Raw genomic sequence first — 22,716 nt, forward strand, 5'->3', positions numbered from 1 at the left:
CATGTTGTGTTTCAATGCACGAACCATAAATCCATGCCATGCAAAATCAATTGGAAGGCAAGTCAATACTATAGAAAATCATAGTGTAACTTGAATAACTGTAGAGGATAACATCATTTATTAATGAGCATTATAATACAGACCACATTGACACATTTGTCTCATGATAAGGGCACTCATGGCTGATGTCTGCCTTTCTTAGGTTTCAACTCGAGGTGTTCACAGATCCACCTGTACCCGAATACCTGAGAGGGTTCGGATCCAGAATTCTAAATAAATGTCACAGGTCTGGGTCGGATCTGATATGATTGTCAAGGGTATGTGTAATCTTTACTGACTTGTCCTGAAGGACCCGTACACATCCACACGTGACTGCTGCAGTAGAGAGAGAAATTGTATAATTTATGCTTCTCCTCTTGCTTGTCACGAGAGTGGCACGTCTAGCTTGTTGTTGGCCAATCATAAGTCATCAAAGCAGCAATGGGCTACACCAGCATTTCCCAAACTCGGTCCTGGGGACCCCAAGGGGTGCACGTTTTGGTTTTTGCCCTAGCACTACACAGCTGATTCAAATAATAAACTCATCATTAAACTTTGATTATTTGAATCAGCTTGGTTGTAGTAGCCATTGCATTCCCAGCAGCCTTCGGTGTGCTGAAAGTGACCCCTATAGAGCACCTCCCACTTCCTAAAACCAATGAAACAAACCCCTGTGTTCCACAACTCAATGCAGCAGGACAACATCACAGGAATCGGATTCCGGCTCCAAACTGGACCCCGTCGCATATCCTAAACAAACAAAGACCAAAGTGTCATTGCTTAACAGTAACCCAATACCCTTTTCACAACACTGAGCCAAAAAATCCATCTGTACTGGGCTGGCCTGTTTACACAACCACCATAGTTGCTGAAACCATTATGAAAAGGACACTGGAAAATAAAAGTATGGTTCGGGTTGGCCCTATACAGTGAATCAGGCATACAAGTGTACTGCTCATCTATATGACCTATATAGTATTTATTGTTTCTGAGCTATGGACTATCACGTCATGGTTTGATAACAGGATGGGCAGATAGTAGGATACCTGTCTCCGCTCTGGACGCCCATGGGAATGCAGTAGTTGAGCTCCAGCCGGGCGATGTTTCCAAGCCGCAGCACGATTCCCGCTCCATAGGACCAGCGGATACACTCTGCCAGCTTCCTCAGGTGTGCTCGAGGCCCGTCACCTGGAGGAACGCAAACACCACAGCCTGAGGGGTCGTTCCACCTCAAAAAGCACAAGAAAGCGGATTTCGACACCCACCATGTCAGATTGTTCTGAAATCGTTTCTGTTAAAAACAGATAAGATTAGCATTCCTGTAACATTTTGTTGAAATATCATTTTCTCTACTTATTACTAAGTCATGCCACTCATTGTTATACAACTGTGATTGAGTCCTGCAGATTTTTCATACCGATGAATTTGAACATAGATTCAGCTTGTTAAGATGGTATTTCAGGTATCATCCCAGAACATCTGACACTTCCACATCATTGATTGCGAGGTGAATTACATCTTAAAACACCCACCATAGTTGAGGTTACACAGGTTCCCAGCATTGAGGAAGAAGTGGGTCCTGAAGAGGTCTCCAAAGCCCCCTTTGCCTGGACGGAAGGGCAGCGGAGTATACAGGTGGACGGCTCCAGCCCAATATGCCTCCCCTCCCAGGAAGTCACCTGTCATACCAACAATAAAACCACACGTGATGTGAGAACGTTACCCATCATAAGATCGGACTTCATTGAAACGGACAGTCCCACAGAGGATAACATCTCACCTTCACTCTGTGGGCCGATGCTGTACATACTAAATCCCCTGACGCTAGTAGGACCACCGAGGTAGAACCTAAAGAGACACATTGGTAGAAACCCATTCAAAAACACACCATAGAAACAGACTTTCAGCTACATCACCATCATGCTGCTTTTGGGGAAAGAGGATCATTTTGTACATGTATTAAACTGCGAGTTTGGCCAATTCCAGTCCCCTTGTTTAGGGGGTCTGGGGTCCTACCTGGGATACTTTTTTATATAGAAGGACTGAGAAGCTAAATTCTGGTGACTTGAGGATATCCTACTCCAAAATCATAAAACTTAAATTTCCACCTCCAGAAATGAGCCCAAAAACATATTGGTAAAAATGACGTTTAAATGATTTTTACATATTGTACCATATAGCCTGTCCGTGCTCTATTATTAGATGTACTATTAACAATAATCATTATTACCTCTAGCCCACTGATGCAGCATAGTGGCTAGAAATACATACATTTACATTTTAGTCATTTAGCAGACGCTCTTATCCAGAGTGACTTACAGTTAGTGAGTGCATACATTATTTGTATTATATTTTTCATACTGGCCCCCCCTGGGAATCGAACCCACAACCCTGGCGTTGCAAACGCCATGCTCTACCAACTGAGCTACATCCCTGCCGGCCATTCCCTCCCTGGACGACGCTGGGCCAATTGTGCGCTGCCCCATGGGGTCTCCTGGTCGCGGCCGGCTACGACAGAGCCTGGATTCGAACCAGGACCACTGCGCCACTCGGGAGACATAGGCTGAAGAATGAGGTTTGCCCATGTGCATTTACCCCACTGGACACAACATCATGATTGTTGTTATTATTATTTTATTATAAATATATAAATAATGACTATTCACTTGAAAATTTTGATTTTTTTTGTTTCTATTGCAAAGTAAGTCATACGCCATTTTCCTCTTTGAGATTTGTTTCCAGCTGCTCCTAAACCGTGCTTGAAACTCCAGTTGTAACTGAATCTGTTAAACGAGGCCACTTGAAGGAGTAACGGTTGTAACTGAATCTGTTAAACGATGCCACTTGAAGGAGTAACAAAATAAAAATGGAAGCAAACTGACGCCGCTCTGGTTTAACAAAGGATACTGCTTTCAAAAAGGTTTTCCCGCAATTGCATTAAGTATGGTTGTGCATTGACAGAATGCATGTTTCCCTCCCTATCGCAACTTGAATGCGCCTGGAGATTAATATTTTTCACATAGGACACACAACAACAAGCCGACTAGGTAAATTGGTAAACTATTCTACTATGGGGATGTCTGATTTTGTTTTAATAAAAAGCATGAGCTGGCACACACCCATAGAACATTATTTAGTGTAGAGGTGCGACTAATGGTGAATAAACTATAAGCTATTAAAATAAATAAAGAGAGTCGCACACTACATATAAACTCCCAGTCATTTATTGGGTAAACTACCAACGTTTCAGCATCACTGTGACTTCTTTGTTTTAATAACATTACATGGCAAAAATAGTAGCACTGGAAAGTCCTGACCTGAGTGATGAAGTGGAGGCTTTTAATGACTTTGCCAGCAACTACAGTAGGATATAAGCTGTCTGGGTTGAGCCTGTTATAGACCGTTTCATTCCCTTCATCTGATCATCGGAATGTCATCAACAATCATGCATGTCAGTTCAGCGCACACAGCTTAACAAAGAAAATGCAATATTTGGGAATATATTTCGTAGAACACACATGCCATCTCCAAACCAGAGACTTTTATTGCGGATCTACACTGATCTCAAAAACGACCTCTCCAGAATCCATATGATGGAAATACATTGCAGTAATGGAGAACTTTAACCCCTGACTATACTGTATAAAGACAACATGGCGGGCCGGCTAGTGGGCCATGTTTGACACCCCTGCTTTTCAATGATGGTATTGTGAAACAGAGAGAAGTATTGTCTTACCTGTCAGCAATGCAAGTTGGCTTATCTCCAATGGGCAGGAGGCATCCGCCCCAGAGAGATGCAGACAGGACCTGGAAGATAGAGGACGAGGTCTCAACAAATGTGCTCTTTTATCCCACATTTATCCCAACCTGGTCAAAACCATTTGTCAACCCTCCATCAACAAGCTGTTTACATAGGCTCAGGCACTCCCTCTCTACCGTACCTGCTGTCTCGACCTCTCAATGCTCGGCTATGAAAAGCCTGAGGTACATTTACTCCTGAGTTGCTGACCTGTTGCCCCCTATACAACCACTGTGATTATTATTTGACCCTACTGGTCATCTATGAACGTTTGAACATCTTGAAGAACGATCTGGCCTTAATGGCCATGTCATTTTATAATCTCCACCCGGCACAATCAGAAGAGGACTGGCCACCCCTCAGAGCCTGGTTCCTCTAGGTTTCTTCCTAGGTTCCTGCCTTCTAGCCACCGTGCTTCTACATCTGCATTGCCTGCTGTTTGGGGTTTTAGGCTGGGTTTCTGTATAAGCACTTTGTGACATCGGCTTTATAAATAAATGATATTGATTGACGGTTATAACTTGTGTTTACTATAAAAAGGTGGCCTAGCACCAGTTCAATACTCAGACTGAGTTCCAACTTGAGATCCATGCGTGTAACTAAAGTTTTCGCACAAATTTCTTCTTGATAAATATGACGATTTAGGTTCTCACCGAGTCCCAGAAGAGACGTTTGTTAAACTGGATCTCAAAGTCCTCTTTCAGAAAACTGGCATCTCCTCCCGTGTAGCCAGCCAACTCCTGCAAAACCACAACAATGCATCAGGTGAATGAATTGTTGGTTCAAAATGGTTTGGGAAATGGTTTCATTAGGGTAATACCATTGAATGCAACACTGGCCAGGTAATGTTATCCTAACCTACACACCTGGTTGATCTTCAGCAAGGCTCCCCTCCTGGGAAGGATTGCGGAGTTCCTGGTGTCGATGACCATGGCATGCTATAAGGGCCAAGGAGAAGAGAGCAACATGTTGAGGAAAAGTCCAAGTGTCTCAGTGGGCCGAATCCTAACTTGAGATCCACCTGCGCAAGTTTCTGCACAAATTTCCCATTGACGTCATCAATGCAAGATTTACACAAAAGCCCAAATGAAGTGTACAGATCTCAACATGTGGATTTGGGCCTACATGTATTATGTTTTAATCCCTGGTAATAAAGGGGGATTTTGTGGGGGATTGGCCTATGCCACTCTGATAATGACATTGCTCATCCATATATTTATATATTCTTATTCCATTCCTTTACTTAGATGTGTGTGTATTAGATATTTGTTGTGGAACTGTTAGATATTACTTGCTAGATATTGCTGCACTGTCGGAACTAGAAGCACAAGCATTTCGCTACACTCGCAATAACATCTGCTACCCATGTGTATGTGTCCAATAAATTTGATTTGAAGTCCCGGTACCGAGAGTGATGACTTGAGGGAGTGGCCGCTCTCCTCCCGGACTGCGAACGAGGCGGTACGTGCTAGACAACCCAACTCTCGCCACACACCCTCCCACTTCAGGGTGTGGTTCGTCTTCCAGAGAGGGAACTGTTTGTATTCAAAACAGAGAGGGGAAAAAACCTAGAGAGGATCAACAACTTGCAAAAGCATTACACAGCAGGATGAAATTTAAGTCAAAAATAGCTGAGAAGTTCAATTCATCTTAGTTAGCATAACAACAATAAAAATAAGACAATCACTTTTGTTATTTCACATGACAACTCTACAGTAATGATAGATCGATAGATGAATGGAAAATTATCTTTACACTGAATTCTGTGGAGACGCCACGATCAGTCTCTCTCAGCGAGCTCCATGGAAACTGGCCTGTGACTTTGTAAAAGTTAACAGCGAAACTGCAACAGCGAGAGGAAGTCAATTAGAAAAAAAGAGCCCAGGGATCTATAGAATTAACAACTTAAAGGTGCTACACAGAATGTATCCCCTATGTGGAAGCTAGGTGAATTGCAACAGCACTAGGCTGCATTCAAAACAACCCATTTCCCCGTAACATGGCGGAGACTCGTGCTTGAGCCGCTTACTTTCGGTTTTGGTCCACCAGCTTCAAAAACAATATATTTTTATTTTTGAAAATATATTTCACAGTGATTTACATGGTACAATGATTCCCTAAACTGAAATTGAGCTAACAGTGTAGAATTCTAGCAACCAGGAAATGACAGAGCGATTTCTACATTGGCCACTTGACACGATTTCCACAATGTAACACAGCCACAAAGTAAAAATAACTTTCCCTCAGATAACGCTCCGGCGGCAGAAATCAATAGGCGAATATCAAAGCTAAACACAACACTGGCGGGTAAGTAATACTGTGAAACGTTATCATTCTACTATTACTGCAGATACAGAAATTATTCAGACATTGACTTTTCCCACATTTTGTTACGTTACATCTTTATTCTAAAATGGATTAAATAGTTTTTTCCCCCTCATCAATCTACACACAATACCCCATAACGACAAAGCAAAAACAGGTTTTTAGAAATGTTTGCTAATTTATTAAAAATAAAAAACTGATATCACATTTACATAAGTATTCAGACCCTTTACTCAGTACCTTGTTGAAGGACCTTTGGCAGCGATTACAGAATCAAGTCTTCTTGGGTAAGACGCTACAAGCTTGGCACACCTGTATTTGGGGAGTTTCTCCCATTCTTCTCTGCAGATCCTCTCAAGCTCTGTCAGGTTGGATGGGGAGCGTTTCTACAAAGCTATTTTCAGGTCTCTCCAGAGATGTTCGATCGGGTTCAAGTCCAGGCTCTGGCTGGGCCACTCAAGGACATTCAGAGACTTGTCCCGAAGCCACTCCTGCGTTGTCTTGGCTGTGTGCTTAGGATCGTTGTCCTGTTGGAAGGTGAACCTTCGCCCCAGTCTGAGGTCCTGAGCAGGTTTTCATCAAGGATCTCTCTGTACTTTGCTCTGTTCATCTTTCCCTCGATGCTGACTAGTCTCCCAGTCCCTGCCGCTGAAAAACATCCTCACAGCATGATGCTGCCACCACCATGCTTCACCGTAGGGATGGTGCCATGTTTCCTCCAGATGTGACGCTTGGCTTTCAGGCCAAAGAGTTCAATCTTGATTTCATAAGACTAGAGAATATTTTAGGTGCCTTTTGGCAAACTTCAAGCAGGCTGTCATGTACCTTTTATTGAAGAGTGGCTTCCGTCTGGCCACTCTACCATAAAGGCCTGATTGCTGGAGAGATGGTTGTCCTTCTGGAAGGTTCTCCCATCTCCACAGAGGAACTCTGGAGCTCTGTCAGAGTGACCACCGGGTTCTTGGTCACATCCCTGACCAAGGCCCTTCTCCCCCGATTGCTCAGTTTGGCCGGGCGGCCAGCTCTAGGAAGAGTCTTGGTGGTTCCAAACTTCTTCCATTTAAGAATGATGGAGGACACTGTGTTCTTGGGGACCTTCAATGCTGCAGAAATTTTTTGGTACCCTTCCCCAGATCTGTGCCCCGACACAATCCTGTCTTGGAGTTTTACGGCCAATTCCTTTGACCTCATGGATTGGTTTTTGCTCTGACTTGCACTGTCAACTGTGTGACCTTATATAAACAGGTGTGTGCCTTTCCAAATCATGTCCAATGAATTGAATTTACCACAGGTGGACTCCAATCAAGTTGTAGAAACATCTCAAGGATGATCAATGAAAACAGGATGCACCTGAGCTCAATTTCGAGTATCATAGCAAAGGGTCTGATTACTTATGTAAATAAGGTATTTCTGTTTTCGCTTTGTCATTATGGGGTATTGTGTGTAGATTGATGAGGGGGGAAACAATTTAATCCATTTTAGAATAAGGCTGTAACGTAATAAAATGTGGGAAAAGTCAAGGGGTCTGAATACTTTCCGAAGGCACTATATGTCTAAGCTCTGAGTGAACTCAAATAATCTATAAATGATTTACCCACATGTGAAACTGCTAAAAGTATACCTTATTTTAAAGTGACAGACCTATGAACATGTATAACTGAGTTACCAACATTTATAACTGCTGCGGATACCTTTAAAGAAAGCGGAAACCTTCTGGACATTTATTAATGAGTTGCAAACATTTATAAAAGCATTACATCTTCCCAAACATACAATACATAGTAAGAATGTAATTTAATAGAAGGATACATTGGGGGAAACAATTGTAATTGCAGTGACTCAAATCTGTAGCACTGTATATTATATTTAAATTACAATGCAAAACAAAAATATAATAATCCTATGTGTAGCATCTTTAATCGTAAATCTTTAATAAAATGTATTTATAATCTTTAAATCGTAAATCAGTGTATTTATAGCATTGCTCGTCATAGAAGTAGTAGGTTTTTATTGTCTCATACTTGCGTTCAAAGCGGCCAGGTTGAGGCTTGAAGAACGACAGCCCATAGGAAGTCTCTTTGGTGCCGTAGGAGAACTGGAACGTAAGCTTTTCTGCACGACCGAAAATATTGGGCAGCTTCAGACCAAGAACCTACAGTAGGAGGGATGCAAACTAGTCAAAACCTGACCACAGCGGCTGATGGTACCTCAAAAGCGTGTGTAATCACCACCATAGATCTTTATAAATTGATCTGTCCTCGATTCCTAATTTCTTCTCTCCTCACTTTCTTCTCAAAACACATTGGTGCAAGCAGCAGTGTTTCCCAGACTCCGTCCTTGGGACCCCAAGGGGTGAAGGTCTTGTTTTTTGCCCAAGCACTACACAGCTGACTCAAATAATTAAAAGCTTGATGATTATCTGATAATTTGAATCAGCTGTGTAGTGCTAGGTTAAAAACCAAAACGTGTTTGGGAAACACTGGTCCAAGGGGCGGGACCTTGGACCTTCTCATCCAATACAGTTTAGAAGGAGATAAGGAGATGAGAAACGCAGTCAGATGATTTCAGATAGAGCCCATCACTCAGGAGTTCTCACCATGCTACCTTCGTTATTTCCAACCATGGTGTTATAGCTGCCAGTCATGCGTCTCAGCTCAGTCACTTCAAACGTTACATCCAGTCCGTTAGGCAGAGCATCCACTCCTGAAAGGAAGTGGTTGTTTTGTTGGAGTGTTTTACCCACTTTTCCATTCACTTTATTATTTTCTAAAGTAATATGCAAAACTTTGGACAGATACTGTTCAGATTGAGAACGGATCACCTTTCTAACCACAGTACCTTGTGAGGTATCGATGACAACCTCCACTTGTCTGAAGATACCAAGACGTAGGAGCTTCTGTCTGGCTTCGTGGGCTTTTTTCATGACCTAAAACGAACAGTAAACAAAATAAGTTATACTTTTGCTACAGTCTCCACACAATCTCCATACACAGTGTTTTCCACTAGCTCCGGCCCTGTTGGCTATACAGCCAATTACAGACTCCTTTTCAGCCAGGTACTTTTTCTTCACTTAAATTAACTAGGCTACTTTTCAATTGCTAACTAGCGTTAGCAGATACCCATAGACTTCCAGTCTAGTTAGCAATTGCGCTAGTTAGCAACTTCATTCAAACTGCACGCAAAGACATAAAAATGGTATCCACGAGTTCATCTACAATGCATTTAAGAACTACAGTACACCATGTCCGGGCCAGTAGATTTTTGCCCAACCGGCCAGTGAGGAAAAAAGTTAACGTTGGACCCTGGCGTATTTCATATGTAGCAACAGAGTGGTGGCGAATAGGCTATTTACTGTGCTTTGATTGACGAACAGCAAGATTTACTAGTTTAGAAAAGGTGTTGAACTGACTGAATAAAGTCGATCTCATATATTCTCGCCATTCACACATCATACAATGTAGTTATATGTCCATGGTATCGCATCGGGACAAGTCAACTAAAGATCTCATTTGTATTTTTGATATGAAGTCAATCAGGACTTGCCCGACAGTGACGTTAAAGTGAGTGACTCGTCAGTAGCCTACCGAATCGCATCGGTAAGAGAGCTGTTCATTTGGCTTATTTGCATACTGGTAGGCTTTTTGGCAATTATCTGCAGATAAAATATGAAAACATTCGATAAAGACGGTGAATCCTCCTCACTGCAGGAACAACAGGTAGGCTAAGTGGAGAGAGCCTCACTCTGGTCCAAAATATGATTAAAGAAAACAGATTGAATAGTTTTAAAAGCTAATGACTTATATGGTATTTTCAAAGATATTGATATAGGTCTATTGATTTAATCAAAGTGTTGACAATGAAGTAGTCAAGTGCTGCTTTCTGTGTAGCAACGCCCATGTTTAACACCTGCTTCATTATTCAATCATAACTGTATCACAGAGAGCTCAGAAAATGCCTCTTAAAAGGAAGCTTGAAGCCCATGGAAGTCAGCAGACTTCTTACAGGATTCTTTAAAGGCCCAGTACAGTCAAAATAAAAATGTTCCTGTGTTTTATATAATATTTTACAACAGCTGATGAAACTAACACTGTAAAAGTGTGAAAAATGTAGATCAGTGTTATTATTTCCTGATCGTTACTGGTTGAAATTACAATCTAGCATTAGAATGAGACCACCAAAAAAGAGCTTGTTCTGCGAAAACATCTTAAACCCCCCCCAGGCCGAGGGAGTCTGGCTGGCTACTTTTTCTGTTTGGTTGGCTACTCCATGTGCTTGGTTGGCTACTCCATGTGTTTGGTTGGCTACTCCATGTGTTTGGTTGGCTACTCCATGTGTTTGGTTGGCTACTCCATGTGCTTGTGGTGAACGCTGCATACAGTCTCCACACGTTACAATCAGTGGTCCGTAGCCTACTGTACTGATAGATTCACTCACGTCAATCAAGTTCCTTGCTCGGAAGACATCAGCAATCTCGTATGTTAAGCAATCCTCCTTGGTTCTTCCCAGACCATCTATGTGAACATGCTGGACTATGACCTATAGGATAAACATATGAAGGAGTTATAATCAGCATTGACAGGCAACAATAAAAGGTAACTTTGACATTCAACCACACAGAAATGATGATGGACTAAGAAACAACTCGAGCCGTACATCTTTGTTTTCAAGAACCTCTTGTTTTGACTCCTGCTCCATATCTGGTTGCTCGATGTCATCTGCATGAACCCCCAACTCGGGTCCCTGCATTGGCAGAGGGTCAAGACTCTGCAACACAGAGTTAGTGATGAATACAATGACTTACCAAGATATTTATTGTATTGTAAAGCTAGCTACCTGTAAAAAAAAACATGTTCCGGCCATCATTTCCGATGACCGAAAAGAGCTTCTGGACATCTGAACAGCGAACACTAACCTCAATTAGGATGAAGATTTCTACTTCAAAGAGTCGGAGGCGCAGGACATACTGCTCACCTCGGGCCGGGCCCTAATCCCTGACACTCGAAAGAGACTGCGATATAGAGGCAGACGTGCGGGTAACCTGATGAAACTACGGAGGAATGTAAATAATCCGCCTCTACCCTCTGTTCTATTGCATAATGTACAATCACTGGAGAACAAACTGGACGAGCTCCGTTCGAGACTATCCTATTAACGGGACCTGAAGAACTGTAATATCCTATGTTTCTCAGAAACTTGGCTGAAAAAGGACATGGATAATATTCTAGCTGGTTTTTCTATGCATTGGCAGGACAGAATGGCAGCGTCGGGTAAGCTCAACGGGGATAGTGTGTGTCTTTTTGTTAACAACAGCTGGTGCGCAATCTCTAATATTAAGGAAGTCTCAAGGTTCTGCTCGCCTGAGTTAGAATACCTAATTATAAACTGTAGACCAAGAGTTTTTATCCATATTTTACGTAGCTGTTTCTTTACCACCACAAATCGATGCTGGCACTAAGACCGCACTCAAGGTGCTGTATAGGGTCATAAGCAAAAAATAAAATGCTCATCCAGAAACGGCAATCCTAATGGCCAGTGATTTTAATGCAGGAAAACTGAAATCTGTTTTACCTGCACTGAACAAAAATATAAAGGCAACATATAAAGTGTTTCATGAACTGAAATAAAAGATCACAGAAATGTTCCATATGCACAAAAAGCTTATTTCTCTCAAATATTTCTGCACAAATTTCTTTACATCCCTGTTAGGGAGAATTTCTCCTTTGCCAAGATAATCCATCCACCTGACAGGTGTGGCATATCAAGAAGCTGATTAAACAGCATGACCATTACACAGGTGCACCTTGTGCTGGGGACAATAAAAGGCCACTAAAATGTGCAGTTGTCACACAACACAATGCCACAGATGTCTCAAGTTTTGAAGGAGTGTGCAATTGGCATGCTGACTGTAGGAATGTCCACCAGAGCTGTTGCCAGATAATTTAAATGTTCATTTTTCTACCATAAGCCGCCTCCAACGTCATTTTTAGAATTTGGCAGTACTTCCAACCGGCCAGACCACGTCTAACCACGCCAGCCCAGGAACTCCACATCCGGCCTCTTCACCTGTGGGATCGTCTGAGAAAAGCAAAAACTGTCTGAAACCGTCTCAGGAAAGATCATCTGCAGGCTCATCGTCCTCACCAGGGTCTTGACCTGACTGCAGTTTGGCGTCATAACCGACTTCAGTGGGCAAATGCTCACCTTCGATGGCCACTGGTACGCTGGAGAAGTGTGCTCTTTACGGATGAATCCCAGTTTCAACTGTACCGGGCGAGCAGTTCGATGTCAATGTTGTGAACCTACCTTTTTTTAAGGCATCTGTGACCAACAGATGCATATCTGTATTCCCAGTCATGTGAAATCCATAGATTAAGGCCTAATGAATTTATTTAAATTCACTGATTTCCTTTTGAACTGTAATTCTTGCATGTTGCGTTTATTTTTGTTAGTGTAATTTCTACCAGCATGTCACCAGGTGGAAAAAATAAACTCTAGATCACCTTTATTCCACACACAGAGACACATACAAAGCTCTCCATCACCCTCCATTTGGAAAATCTGAAAACTCAAAACAAGAAGTACCAGTGCTGCGCTCAATACGGAAGTGGTCCGATGAAGCGGATGGTAAGCTACAGGACTGTTTCGCTATCACAGACTGGAATATGTTCTGGGACTCATCCGATGGCATTGAGGAGTTTACCACATCAGTCACTGGCTTCATTAATAAGTGCATCGACGACGTCGTCCCCACAGTGACTGTACGTACATATCCCAACCAGAAGCCATGATGGATTACAGGCAACATATGCACTGAGCTAACGGCTAGAGCTGCCGCTTTCAAGGAGCGGGACTCTAACCTGGACGCTTGTAAGAAATCCCTCTACGCCCTCTGACGAACCACGAAACAGGCAAAGCGTCAATACAGGACTAAGATTGAATCCTACCACACCGGCTCTGATGCTTGTCGGATGTGGCAGGGCTTGCAAACTATCAAGGATTACAAAGAGAAACCCAGCTGCGAGCTTCCCAGTGAAGCGAGCCTATCAGACGAGCTAAATGCCTTCCGTACTGAGTCCTGTGTGGCTCAGTTGGTAGAGCATGGTGCTTGCAACGCCAGGGTTGTAGGTTCGATTCCCACGGGGGACAAGTACGAAAATGTATGCACTCATTACTGTAAGTCGCTCTGGATAATGACTAAAATGTAAATCTCGCTTCGAAGCAAGCAACACTGAACCATGCGTGAGAGCACCAGCTGTTGCGGACGATGTGAGTAAAACCTTTAAAACAGGTTAACATTCACAAGGCTGCAGGCCCAGACTGATTACCAGGAGGCATACTCTGAGCATGCGCTGACCAACTTGCAAGTGTCTTCACTGACATTTTCAACCTCTCCCTGACCCAGTCTGTGATACCTAGATGTTTCATGCAGACCACCATAGTCCCTGTGCCCAAGAACGCCAAGGTAACCTGTCTAAATGACTATCGCACAGTAGCCTGAAAGGCTGGTTATGGCTCATATCAACACCACCATCTCAGATACCCTAGACCTACTCCAATTCACATACCGTCCCAACAGATCCACAGATGAATCAATCACTATTGCACTCCACACTGTCCTTTTCCACTCTGACAAAAGGAACACCTATGTGAGAATGCTGTTAATTGACTACAGCTCAGTGTTCAACACCATAGTGCCCTCCAAGCTCATCACTAAGCTAAAGGACCCTGGGACTGAACACCTCCCTCTGCAACTGGATCCTGGACAGGGCTCGACATTAAGGCTTGCTCAGGCAAGTAAAAAAAAATGTTGCCAGACAAGCAGAATATAGATTTCAGTTGTACAAATGGACAAGTAAAAAAATTAAAATCACACAAAGATTACAAAATCAAACAATTACTCGGATCAGAATTGGATCAGGAAGCACACAGCAGGGCAGTGCATGGTTGACATTCTGAGTAAATTGTCTATATTCATATTTGCTATAGTCTATTTAAAAATATATATTTACACAAAGCAAGAGAAATGTAGACAGCTAAGAGTCTCACCAAAGCAGCGCAAAATATCTGCTCAGAAAATGTAGTTTTATTCTCTCTCTCTCAAATGATCTGGGCCAATAGCCGAAGTCTATTTTCAAGTGTCTTATTGTTATAGAAGCCAAAATGCTTTGTTTTGTACGCTGGGGGCGATAACATAGCGCATGGCAGTGGTCACCAACCTTTTCTGAGTCTAAACGCAAGCCGAGATCTACCGCTTACATTTAAAATACGTAAGCCTATGCAACATTAACCAATTAAAAACAGTTCTGTAGCAATGAAGTTGATGCAGTAGGCTTTAGACCCAATACATTATACATAGGCCCAACACATTGGCTATACTTGAATTGCCTTGCCAATGTTGTTCTTAGACTATTTTGAAATTATATTTTAAAATGCAGATATATGATCATACTGGTAATAGATCATTTATTGTTTTACTTGTGAGGCACAGCTGATTGAGCAGAATAATTTGCTTTTTTTTTTTACTGGACTGATGGCCTGCATCTGATGGCCAGTCCGAGGGGAGGGAGGGCGCAGCGGTAAGGCTGCATCTCACCGTCTCTCCCCTCTCCCTCCCTCCCCTGAGAAAAGGGGACACAGTCTTCCAGCTGATGGCGAAAACTTAAGTCGCACTGCATTATTTCTGCCTCATGCACCAATTCATGTTGTTACTCCTATGACCAGAGAAAGTTAAATATTCCTCGATATTAAAAAAGACAAGCCACTAATAATAAGGCAAGCTTATCGGAACACTTTGCTATACTCATTCATTGCAGCTGCAGTGCTGGTTGTAGTGTGAGTGGAAGTAGGGAGAACTTGCATTTTATGGCTTATAAAAGTGTTCAACAAAGTGTTTTACAGTGCTGAATAACAACTTAAACATGAACTTACTCATAAAAACACAATCTCTTTGCTGTATTTGTTGAGTCTCTCTCTAGTCATAGTTTAAAAAAAATTGAAATCTCACAGTTTCAACTTTGCTGTGCGTTCTAGGCTTCTTTTTACAGTCTATGGCTTGAGGAAATGACTCCCAGTGGCGCAGTGGTCTAAGGCACTGCATCGCAGTGCTAGCTGTGCCACTAGAGATCCTGGTTCGAGTCCAGGCTCTGTCGCAGCCGGCCACGACCGGGAGACCCATGGGCGGCGCACAATTGGTCCAGCGTCATCCAAGGTAGGGGAGGGTTTGGCCGGCAGGGATGTGGGTTTGTTTCCCACGGGGGGTCAGTATGAAAAAAACAAAAAAACATGTATGCATTCACTAACTGTAAGTCGCTCTGGATAAGAGCGTCTGCTAAATGACTAAAATGTAAATGTCAAATGTAGGAAACTGCAGACACCGTGACCCGCGTTATCCAACTGGCCAATGGTAGGCCTATAGGTGAACTTGATATGCTCTCTGGGCCTGCCGGGTAGGTGGAGTTCTACCTTCAGACACATGAAATTGTGAAAAATGGGAACACTGCCTTCCCGCGGCTAGGGCTGCTGAATCAAGTGCACCTACCGCCAACAGCGCAAATCTAATTTTAATAAATAGGAACGCAAGGCTTTATCTTTGGGTTTTTTACAGAAATGTTTGCTGATCCAGTAGGAATGCCTTCGAGATCGACCAGTCGATCGACCGGTTGGTGACCACTGGTCTATGGGCAAGCGCATAGACTCCAGCCACCCAAGTTATAGACTGTTCTCTCTGCTATCGCACGGCAAGCGGTACCGATGCACCAAGTCTGGAACTTGAACAGCTTCTACCCCCAAGCCATAAGACTGCTAAATAGTTAGTTAAATAGTTAACCAAATAGCTACCCGAGTCCAGGACTATCTGCATTGACCCTTCTTTCACTAACTTCTTTGACTCATCACATAAGCTGCTAATACTGTTTACTAGCTGTCACTTTATTCCTAGTTATATCTACCTCAACTACCTCGTACCCCTGCACATCGACTCGGTACTGGTACCCCTTGTATATAGCCAAATTATCGTTACTAATTGTTTATCTATTTAAGCAATAAGGCCCAAGGGGGTGTGGTATATGGCCAATATACCACGGCTAAGGGCTGTTCTTAATCACAACTTGGAGTGCCTGGACACAGCCCTTAACTGGGGTATATTGGCCATATAACACACCCCCTCGGGCCTTATTGCTTAAATATACCACGGCTTTCAGCCAATCAGCATTCAGGGTTTGAACCACCCAGTTTATAATATTATGTATTTTACTTTATTATTTTTCTATTTTCTTCCTCTCTGTGTTGTTGGGAAGGCCCCTTAAGTAAGCGTTTCACTGTTAGTCCACACCTGTTGTTTACGAAGCATGTGAAGACTAAAATTAGATTAGATTTTTTTGATTTGATGATGCACGCCCATGCATTAGCTCTCGAACTCTAGGCGGCATTCTGCCTTCTCCCTACCGTTCTCAGCCACTAGCTTTGCCCGCTACTGCCTCATGTGAACTACAATCCCGACACTGTGTTTTAGCGTTTAGGTCAATAATCATCGCTTGTGATATGGCCCTTATCTTTCATCAGCGAGAAAGAAGCCTTCAAATATAAAATATATACTTACTAATACAACTATGGGTGCCTCCATCCAACGAACCTACACTTCCCGAGTTATGCTTACACGCAGGTGTTGGAAGCATGCTAGATAGTTGCCTGGCAACCCGACGTTGAATTGCATTGAAATTTCCTCTCAATTAGGCAGAAATTTCCTCTCAATTATATTTTAACGCACTTTACCGGTTGTCCGTGCGGTTGGTCCTTTTGGCGGTAGGAATGTGAGAAAATATATCCACAGGAAAGTAATTACATCAAGTTTTCAAAGCGCTGGTAGTGTGTTCAGAAGCATGCACACAAGATAAAAAAAATGCACGCACGAGATGCATGCATACTTGCCGAGCTCATGCACGCGTTTACATGGTTCTGCGCATGCTTCAGGTGATTGAAGGTCGCAGTTGTAAATGAGAACTTGTTCTCAACTGGCTTACCTGGTTAAATAAAGGTGATTTCATTTATTTATTTTTGAAATCTGATATTAACAAAACTACCCCATACAGAAGACGTCTTCGCCCAATGTAATGTATAGGAACTGAGAGTCATGATCAAGGGCTACCCCATGCATATGATCGCTACTTAAGATCAGGTGAATGTGTAGGGCGCACGTTGCACGAGCAACGTTCACCAATGCTGTTGTTGCAACTATGAAAACGTTAATTTCCTTCTCTTACTGACAAAGACAGTTCATGTATCTGGACTTTCCATAGTTGGCAAGCTGTCCAACTGGGCCCCTTTCGCTGTGCGTGACAGCTAGCTAGCTATACTAAGCTAGCTATTGGCTACTGTACTCAGAGGTCATACTTTCATCCTTTGCATTTTGAGCAGTTATCCTTACCCTCGCGTGGACGGTGCCCATGATTAAAGTCTTGAATGTATTGTCCTTCAAATGTTGGTGTTTATTTTACGAAATTAAGGGACATTTAATTCACAGTCGCCTCAAAAGAGATGTAGCTTCGTGGACGACGGAAGCCATGACACCACCAAAACCACGCCCCCTGATTCATCCCGGGTGTATTCAAGATGTCAACGTTTCACAATGTATTGCAGAACTAACATTTTTGACAACAGCTGGTTACTGTAAACAGAAAACAATAGTGTGCACTTAAAACCTATTGAAAGACAGTGAGATAAATATTTTAAAAACTGAAGCTTTGCTTAGTTATCATATATAATAACATGTACTTGGATTTTTGTAGGACTTTTCGAACAGGTGCATGCCCATTGATGTATTGTGGACAAGCAAAGACAACTTGCATTCAGGAATGTGACCATACTGGGTCCAGACAACATACGTCTGACTGTAGCACTAACCCAATTTCACCATTACTTTCAGTAATGAAGAGTTCATATAGCCATCATAGACATATCAATCAAAATACCACACACTCAGTGTGATGAGAAGAAATACAAAATATCATATTTTATTTTATTTTATTTTGTTTTGACATGTTGCTGAGCTTCTCTGTAAGCCCTCCTTCCTGTAAAATAATGAGAAAAAACACAGTATCTCCCAATAACAAACATTTAATCCAATTAATAAATAATGGGCTTATGTTTGACTGAAAATAGATAGATTTTACGCCTCTCTCTTAAAGGTTTCCTGCGATATCTTGCCCTTGGCCACACCTTCAGGACACTCATTAAACTTCTCTATCCCCTGAGAGGTTAATAATGCGAAACAAAATCATGCATAGTATGTTGAGTGTTTCTTCAGGAGTGATTAAATGGTGTGAACATTGGGGTGACTAATTTCAGAAACCCAGAAGTAAAATCTTGCATAATTGCGTCAGATATGTTATGTGCGTCTGTCAACGAGAGATTATTTATAGACTTATATAGAGCTGAATCATCGGTATGCCCCCCAACCTTTGGATGAATCTCATTGTCCCCACTTCTTTTTGATGCACTTGTCTGATACAGTAGGTAGGTGTCCCACTGTCACATCCCCTCCAAATGGGTTCTGGGCCATTGCCTTGCAATTGATCAAATTGACAATTTCTGTGACTCCCCCTCCATGTACTAAACAAAAGTGATGTGCCCTTGTTTGGTAAGGTCCAAGATTCCAAAATCCATCCACACTTGTGTAATTGAACAGCCTTGGGCAATCCAGTGACCGCATTTTGGACATTCTTCGCTGTTCAAGCTGTTTGATCAATAACTATCTTGGTCTCTGTAATAGAAACAGCACAGAGGATGGGGAAAATGTGTATGTCGTGTCAATATTCCACAAAGGTTAGCCTGCCCTGCTAGGCTATGCCATACTCATATGCATGAACCCTTCTATTTTGCAAACTAGTAGATCCTGGGTGAAAAACAACACTGCAGTATAAGAGTATGAAACACCAGAAGGTGATAGAAAAAACATTATTTGGGGGGTGAATTCATTGACTAATGTTGCCAAAGAGGATGCTAGTGATGAGTGTGTTTTGTTTTGAAGTCTCGCTCTTCTGCCGTAGTCAGTCAAGCAGTCCGGGCAATTAGTTAGCAGCAGCAGGCTGGCTTACATTTTTTTATTACTTAAATCACCAAAGATGGGAAGAAAATGTTAACAAATAATTAAAAATAAGTCTAACCTGGTCTGTAAAAGAAGAGCATGCTTGTTCAATTTTCCACGAGTTCTACAATTTTGTGTTTTCTAAGATAATCTGCAGCCTCTCGCTCTCTTGACATCGACATACCTGCCATGTCAAAATTATATTTAGCTAGCGGTCTAGGATATTTCTATCATCTGGGAGCTGATCTTCTTGTGCTCTAATCAGAATGACGATGATCAGAATCATCTGTGTTGATTTTTTATTAATAAATAATGAAACTCACATTTTGAAATATATTTTGTGAAAGATGCCCTTTCTCAGAATTCTTGTGTGTGGACCCGACTAAAAAGTATTTTAAAAACACAATAAAACATTTATTAACATCTGCTGATTTAAAAACCCACTGAACATTTACATACATACAGTTTCTGTCAAACTCATACAAGTCTGTGCTGTATCTACATCTGACATAATTCACAGAACATGTAGCAAGGTAGGAGGCCTGAGTGATCCATCAGAAGACATGGTCAAAACTGGAGATCCCTTTGTTATGGCTCTCACATCAAGTACAGTAAAGGGGCGCCTACTCTGCAAAGTAGTCCTATATTCAACACCTCATAAGTGATCTGCATTTACACAGGCAGCCCAATTACTGGCAAAAGAGCTGATTAGCAATTAGTGGACAAATATCAGAATTCAGCTGCCTGTACAACACACATGCTCCAACCAGCCAACTTTGAATAGAATTGACTCAGGTACATTTACACCATCTGTCCATGTCATTACATACAGTGCATTTGGAAAGTATTCAGAGCCCTTGACTTTTTCCACATTTTGTTACGTTACAGCCTTATTCTAAAATTGATTCAATTGTTTCCCCCCCCCCCCTCATCAATCTACACACAATACCCCATAATGACAAAGCAAAAACAGGTTTTTAGAAATTTTAGCAAATGTATTAAAAATAAAAAAACTGAAATATGACATTTACATAAGTATTCAGACCCTTTACTGAATACTTTCCGAATGCACTGGATGTCCATGACATTACATATGTGATACATACGCACATGCACATCCTATTTTCTCTTTGTTGGGCTTTAAGCATGTACAATATGTACACGGATTGCTCTGGAGTAAGATACTGTACAAAAAAAAAGTCTGCTGAAAGGGTCACTGTTTCTGTTCAGCCGTGGCAGCCTCTTCTCTGCCTTTAAATCCCAGCAGTTCTGTCCTCAACTCGCCAGGTTTGGGAGGGATTTCTGGAATTGTCTGGCAAAGGGAAATAAAATGTGTATGCATTACATTGGAGTATCAGCAACATTTCAAGCAATACATTTACATGTATGATCTTATCAACAAGTATGCAAAACAATGTGGACCTTTCATTTTTACGATAGATGTGGTCATATAATGAAAAAGCACATGGGGACGGATAGGTGGTTGTTCCCATACTTACCAGATCGGGTCTGTAGTACTGATGGACAACCTCTGCTCCGCGAACATGGATAGTACACTGGCACCAAACATCCGCAGGTACCGAGGCCAAGACACACCCGCAGGCATCTTCACATCAGCCGAGAGGACCAATCAGTTACCTATACAGGAGAGAGACGGACAGTGATGTAGTCGTTAAACATTAGCATTAAAAATGGCAGATTTTGAATAGTTCGGCATGGGTGGACGGTGTGCTAACCCTATACCTTTACCCAACCTCTCCCTTATCTAACTAACCAGTCTTATATCCACAACATGCTAAGGGGTTGTACTAGTGTTGTAATGCTCACATTCATAACCTTCCACAATCACAGCCACTGGAAACACAGGTTGCATGTTAAACCCAGACTTTCTGACATTACACGGCACATCTTTAGGGATCCATTGTCATACTGATACACCGCTTCTATGTCTCCTACATTTCATATATATCAACCCTTAGCTATATCCCATATATACTATATATACACAAAAGTATGTGGAGACAGGCTTCAAATTAGTGGATTCTGCGATTTCAGCCACACCCGTTGCTGACAGGTGTATGAAATCGAGCACACAGCTATGCAATCTCCATAGACAAAGATTGTCAGTAGAATGGCCCATACTGAAGACCTCAGTGACTTTCAACGTGGCATAGTCATAGGATGCCACCTTTCCAACAAGTCAGTTCGTCAAAATTCTGTCCTGCTAGAGCTGCCTCGGTCAACTGTAAGTGCTGTTATTGTGAAGTGGAAACGTCTATGAGCAACAACGGCTCAGCTGTGAAGTGGTAGGCCACACAAGCTCACAGAACGGGACCGCCGACTGCTGAAGCGCTTAACGCGTAAAAATTGTTGCAACACTCACTACCGAGTTAAAAACTGCCTCTGGAAGTAACGTCAGCACAGGAACTGTTTGTCGGGAGCTTCGTGAAATGGGTTTCCATGGCCGAGCAGCCGCACACAAGCCTAAGATCACCATGCGTAATGCCAAGCGTCGGCTGGAGTAGTGTAAAGCTCGCCTCCATTGGACTCTGGATCAGTGAAAACGCGTTCTCTGGTGTGATGAATCACGGTTAACCATCTGGCAGTCCGACAAACAAATCCGGGTTTGGTGGATGCCAGGAGAACGCTACCTGTCCGAAGGCATAGTGCCAACTGTAAAGTTTGGTGGTAGAGGAGGAATAATGGTCTGGGGCTGTTTTTCATGGTTTGGGCTTGGCCCCTTAGTTCCAGTGAAGGGAAAACTTAACGCTACAGCATACAATGACATTCTAGATGATTCTGTGCTTCCAACTTTGTGACAACAGTTTGGGGAAGGCCCTTTCCTGTTTCAGCATGACAATGCCCCCATGCACAAAGCGAGGTCCATACATAAATGTTTTGTCGAGATCGGTGTGGAAGAACTTGACTGGCCTGCACAGAGCACTGACCTCAACCCCATCGAACACCTTTGGGATGAATTAGAACGCAGACTGCGAGCCAGGCCTAATCGCCCAACATCAGTGCCCGACCTCACTAATGCTCTTGTGGCTGAATGGAAGCAAGTCCCCGCAGCAATGTTCCAACATCTAGTGGAAAGCCTTCCCAGAAAAGTGGAGGCTATTATAGCAGCAAAGGGGGGACCAACTCCATATTAATGCCCATGATTTTGTAATGAGATGTTCGATGAGCAGGTGTCCACATACATTTGGTCATGTAGTGTACCTGAACGCTTAGCTATATCCCATATCGCAATCCTTAGCTAGCTAGCTAACGTTATCACTTAGCATATTTAGCTAGCTAATATAGTATCTCTTTTGTCTTTGCTCCATAGTCAAAACACCGACAATAAACACATTCACTCAGCTACTAACATTACCTTGCTCTATTCTGAGAAAGACAAACGGCGAGTTTGAAGAAGTGTTGTTTTCCAACAGAAATCTATTCATCATTGAAGCACACTAGCAGTTCACTT

General features: G+C 42.4%; 1 protein-coding gene and 1 pseudogene across 2 annotated transcripts; both read right to left on the reverse strand.

Moving 5' to 3' along the window:
- Positions 1-95: 95 nt before the first annotated feature.
- Positions 96-17,757, reverse strand: LOC311149222 (sorting and assembly machinery component 50 homolog A). The gene is made up of 15 exons (XM_084186308.1): positions 17,586-17,757; positions 10,817-10,927; positions 10,598-10,699; positions 9,002-9,089; positions 8,760-8,866; positions 8,185-8,315; positions 5,594-5,681; positions 5,245-5,373; positions 4,705-4,776; positions 4,492-4,578; positions 3,776-3,846; positions 1,820-1,887; positions 1,572-1,718; positions 1,086-1,227; positions 96-789 (listed from the first exon to the last, which is right to left on the reverse strand). The coding sequence occupies exons 1-15, from the start codon at positions 17,604-17,606 to the stop codon at positions 744-746; spliced, it is 1,410 nt and encodes a 469-aa protein (XP_084042434.1). The 5' UTR covers positions 17,607-17,757; the 3' UTR covers positions 96-743.
- A 1,888-nt stretch (positions 17,758-19,645) lies between these two features.
- LOC311149226 (ubiquinol-cytochrome-c reductase complex assembly factor 6-like) lies at positions 19,646-22,716 on the reverse strand (annotated as a pseudogene). Its single transcript, XR_014615654.1, has 3 exons — positions 22,621-22,716; positions 20,744-20,882; positions 19,646-20,556 (listed from the first exon to the last, which is right to left on the reverse strand). The product of XR_014615654.1 is annotated as a ubiquinol-cytochrome-c reductase complex assembly factor 6-like (transcript).

The sequence above is a fragment of the Coregonus lavaretus genome, assembly GCF_964263955.1.
Source record: "Coregonus lavaretus genome assembly, chromosome: 21".
NCBI classification, from domain to species: Eukaryota; Metazoa; Chordata; class Actinopteri; order Salmoniformes; family Salmonidae; genus Coregonus; species Coregonus lavaretus.

Excerpts from the sequence above, each read along its gene's own strand:
- LOC311149222 (XM_084186308.1), bottom strand. The coding sequence starts at position 17,606 with ATGGGCACCGTCCACGCGAGG. Across the intron at positions 9,090-10,597 it reads GAGCAAGGAACTTGATTGAC|GTCATGAAAAAAGCCCACGA; the intron begins GTGAGTGAATCT and ends TGTTCGTTTTAG. Across the intron at positions 4,777-5,244 it reads CCCTCAAGTCATCACTCTCG|CATGCCATGGTCATCGACAC; the intron begins GTACCGGGACTT and ends TGGCCCTTATAG.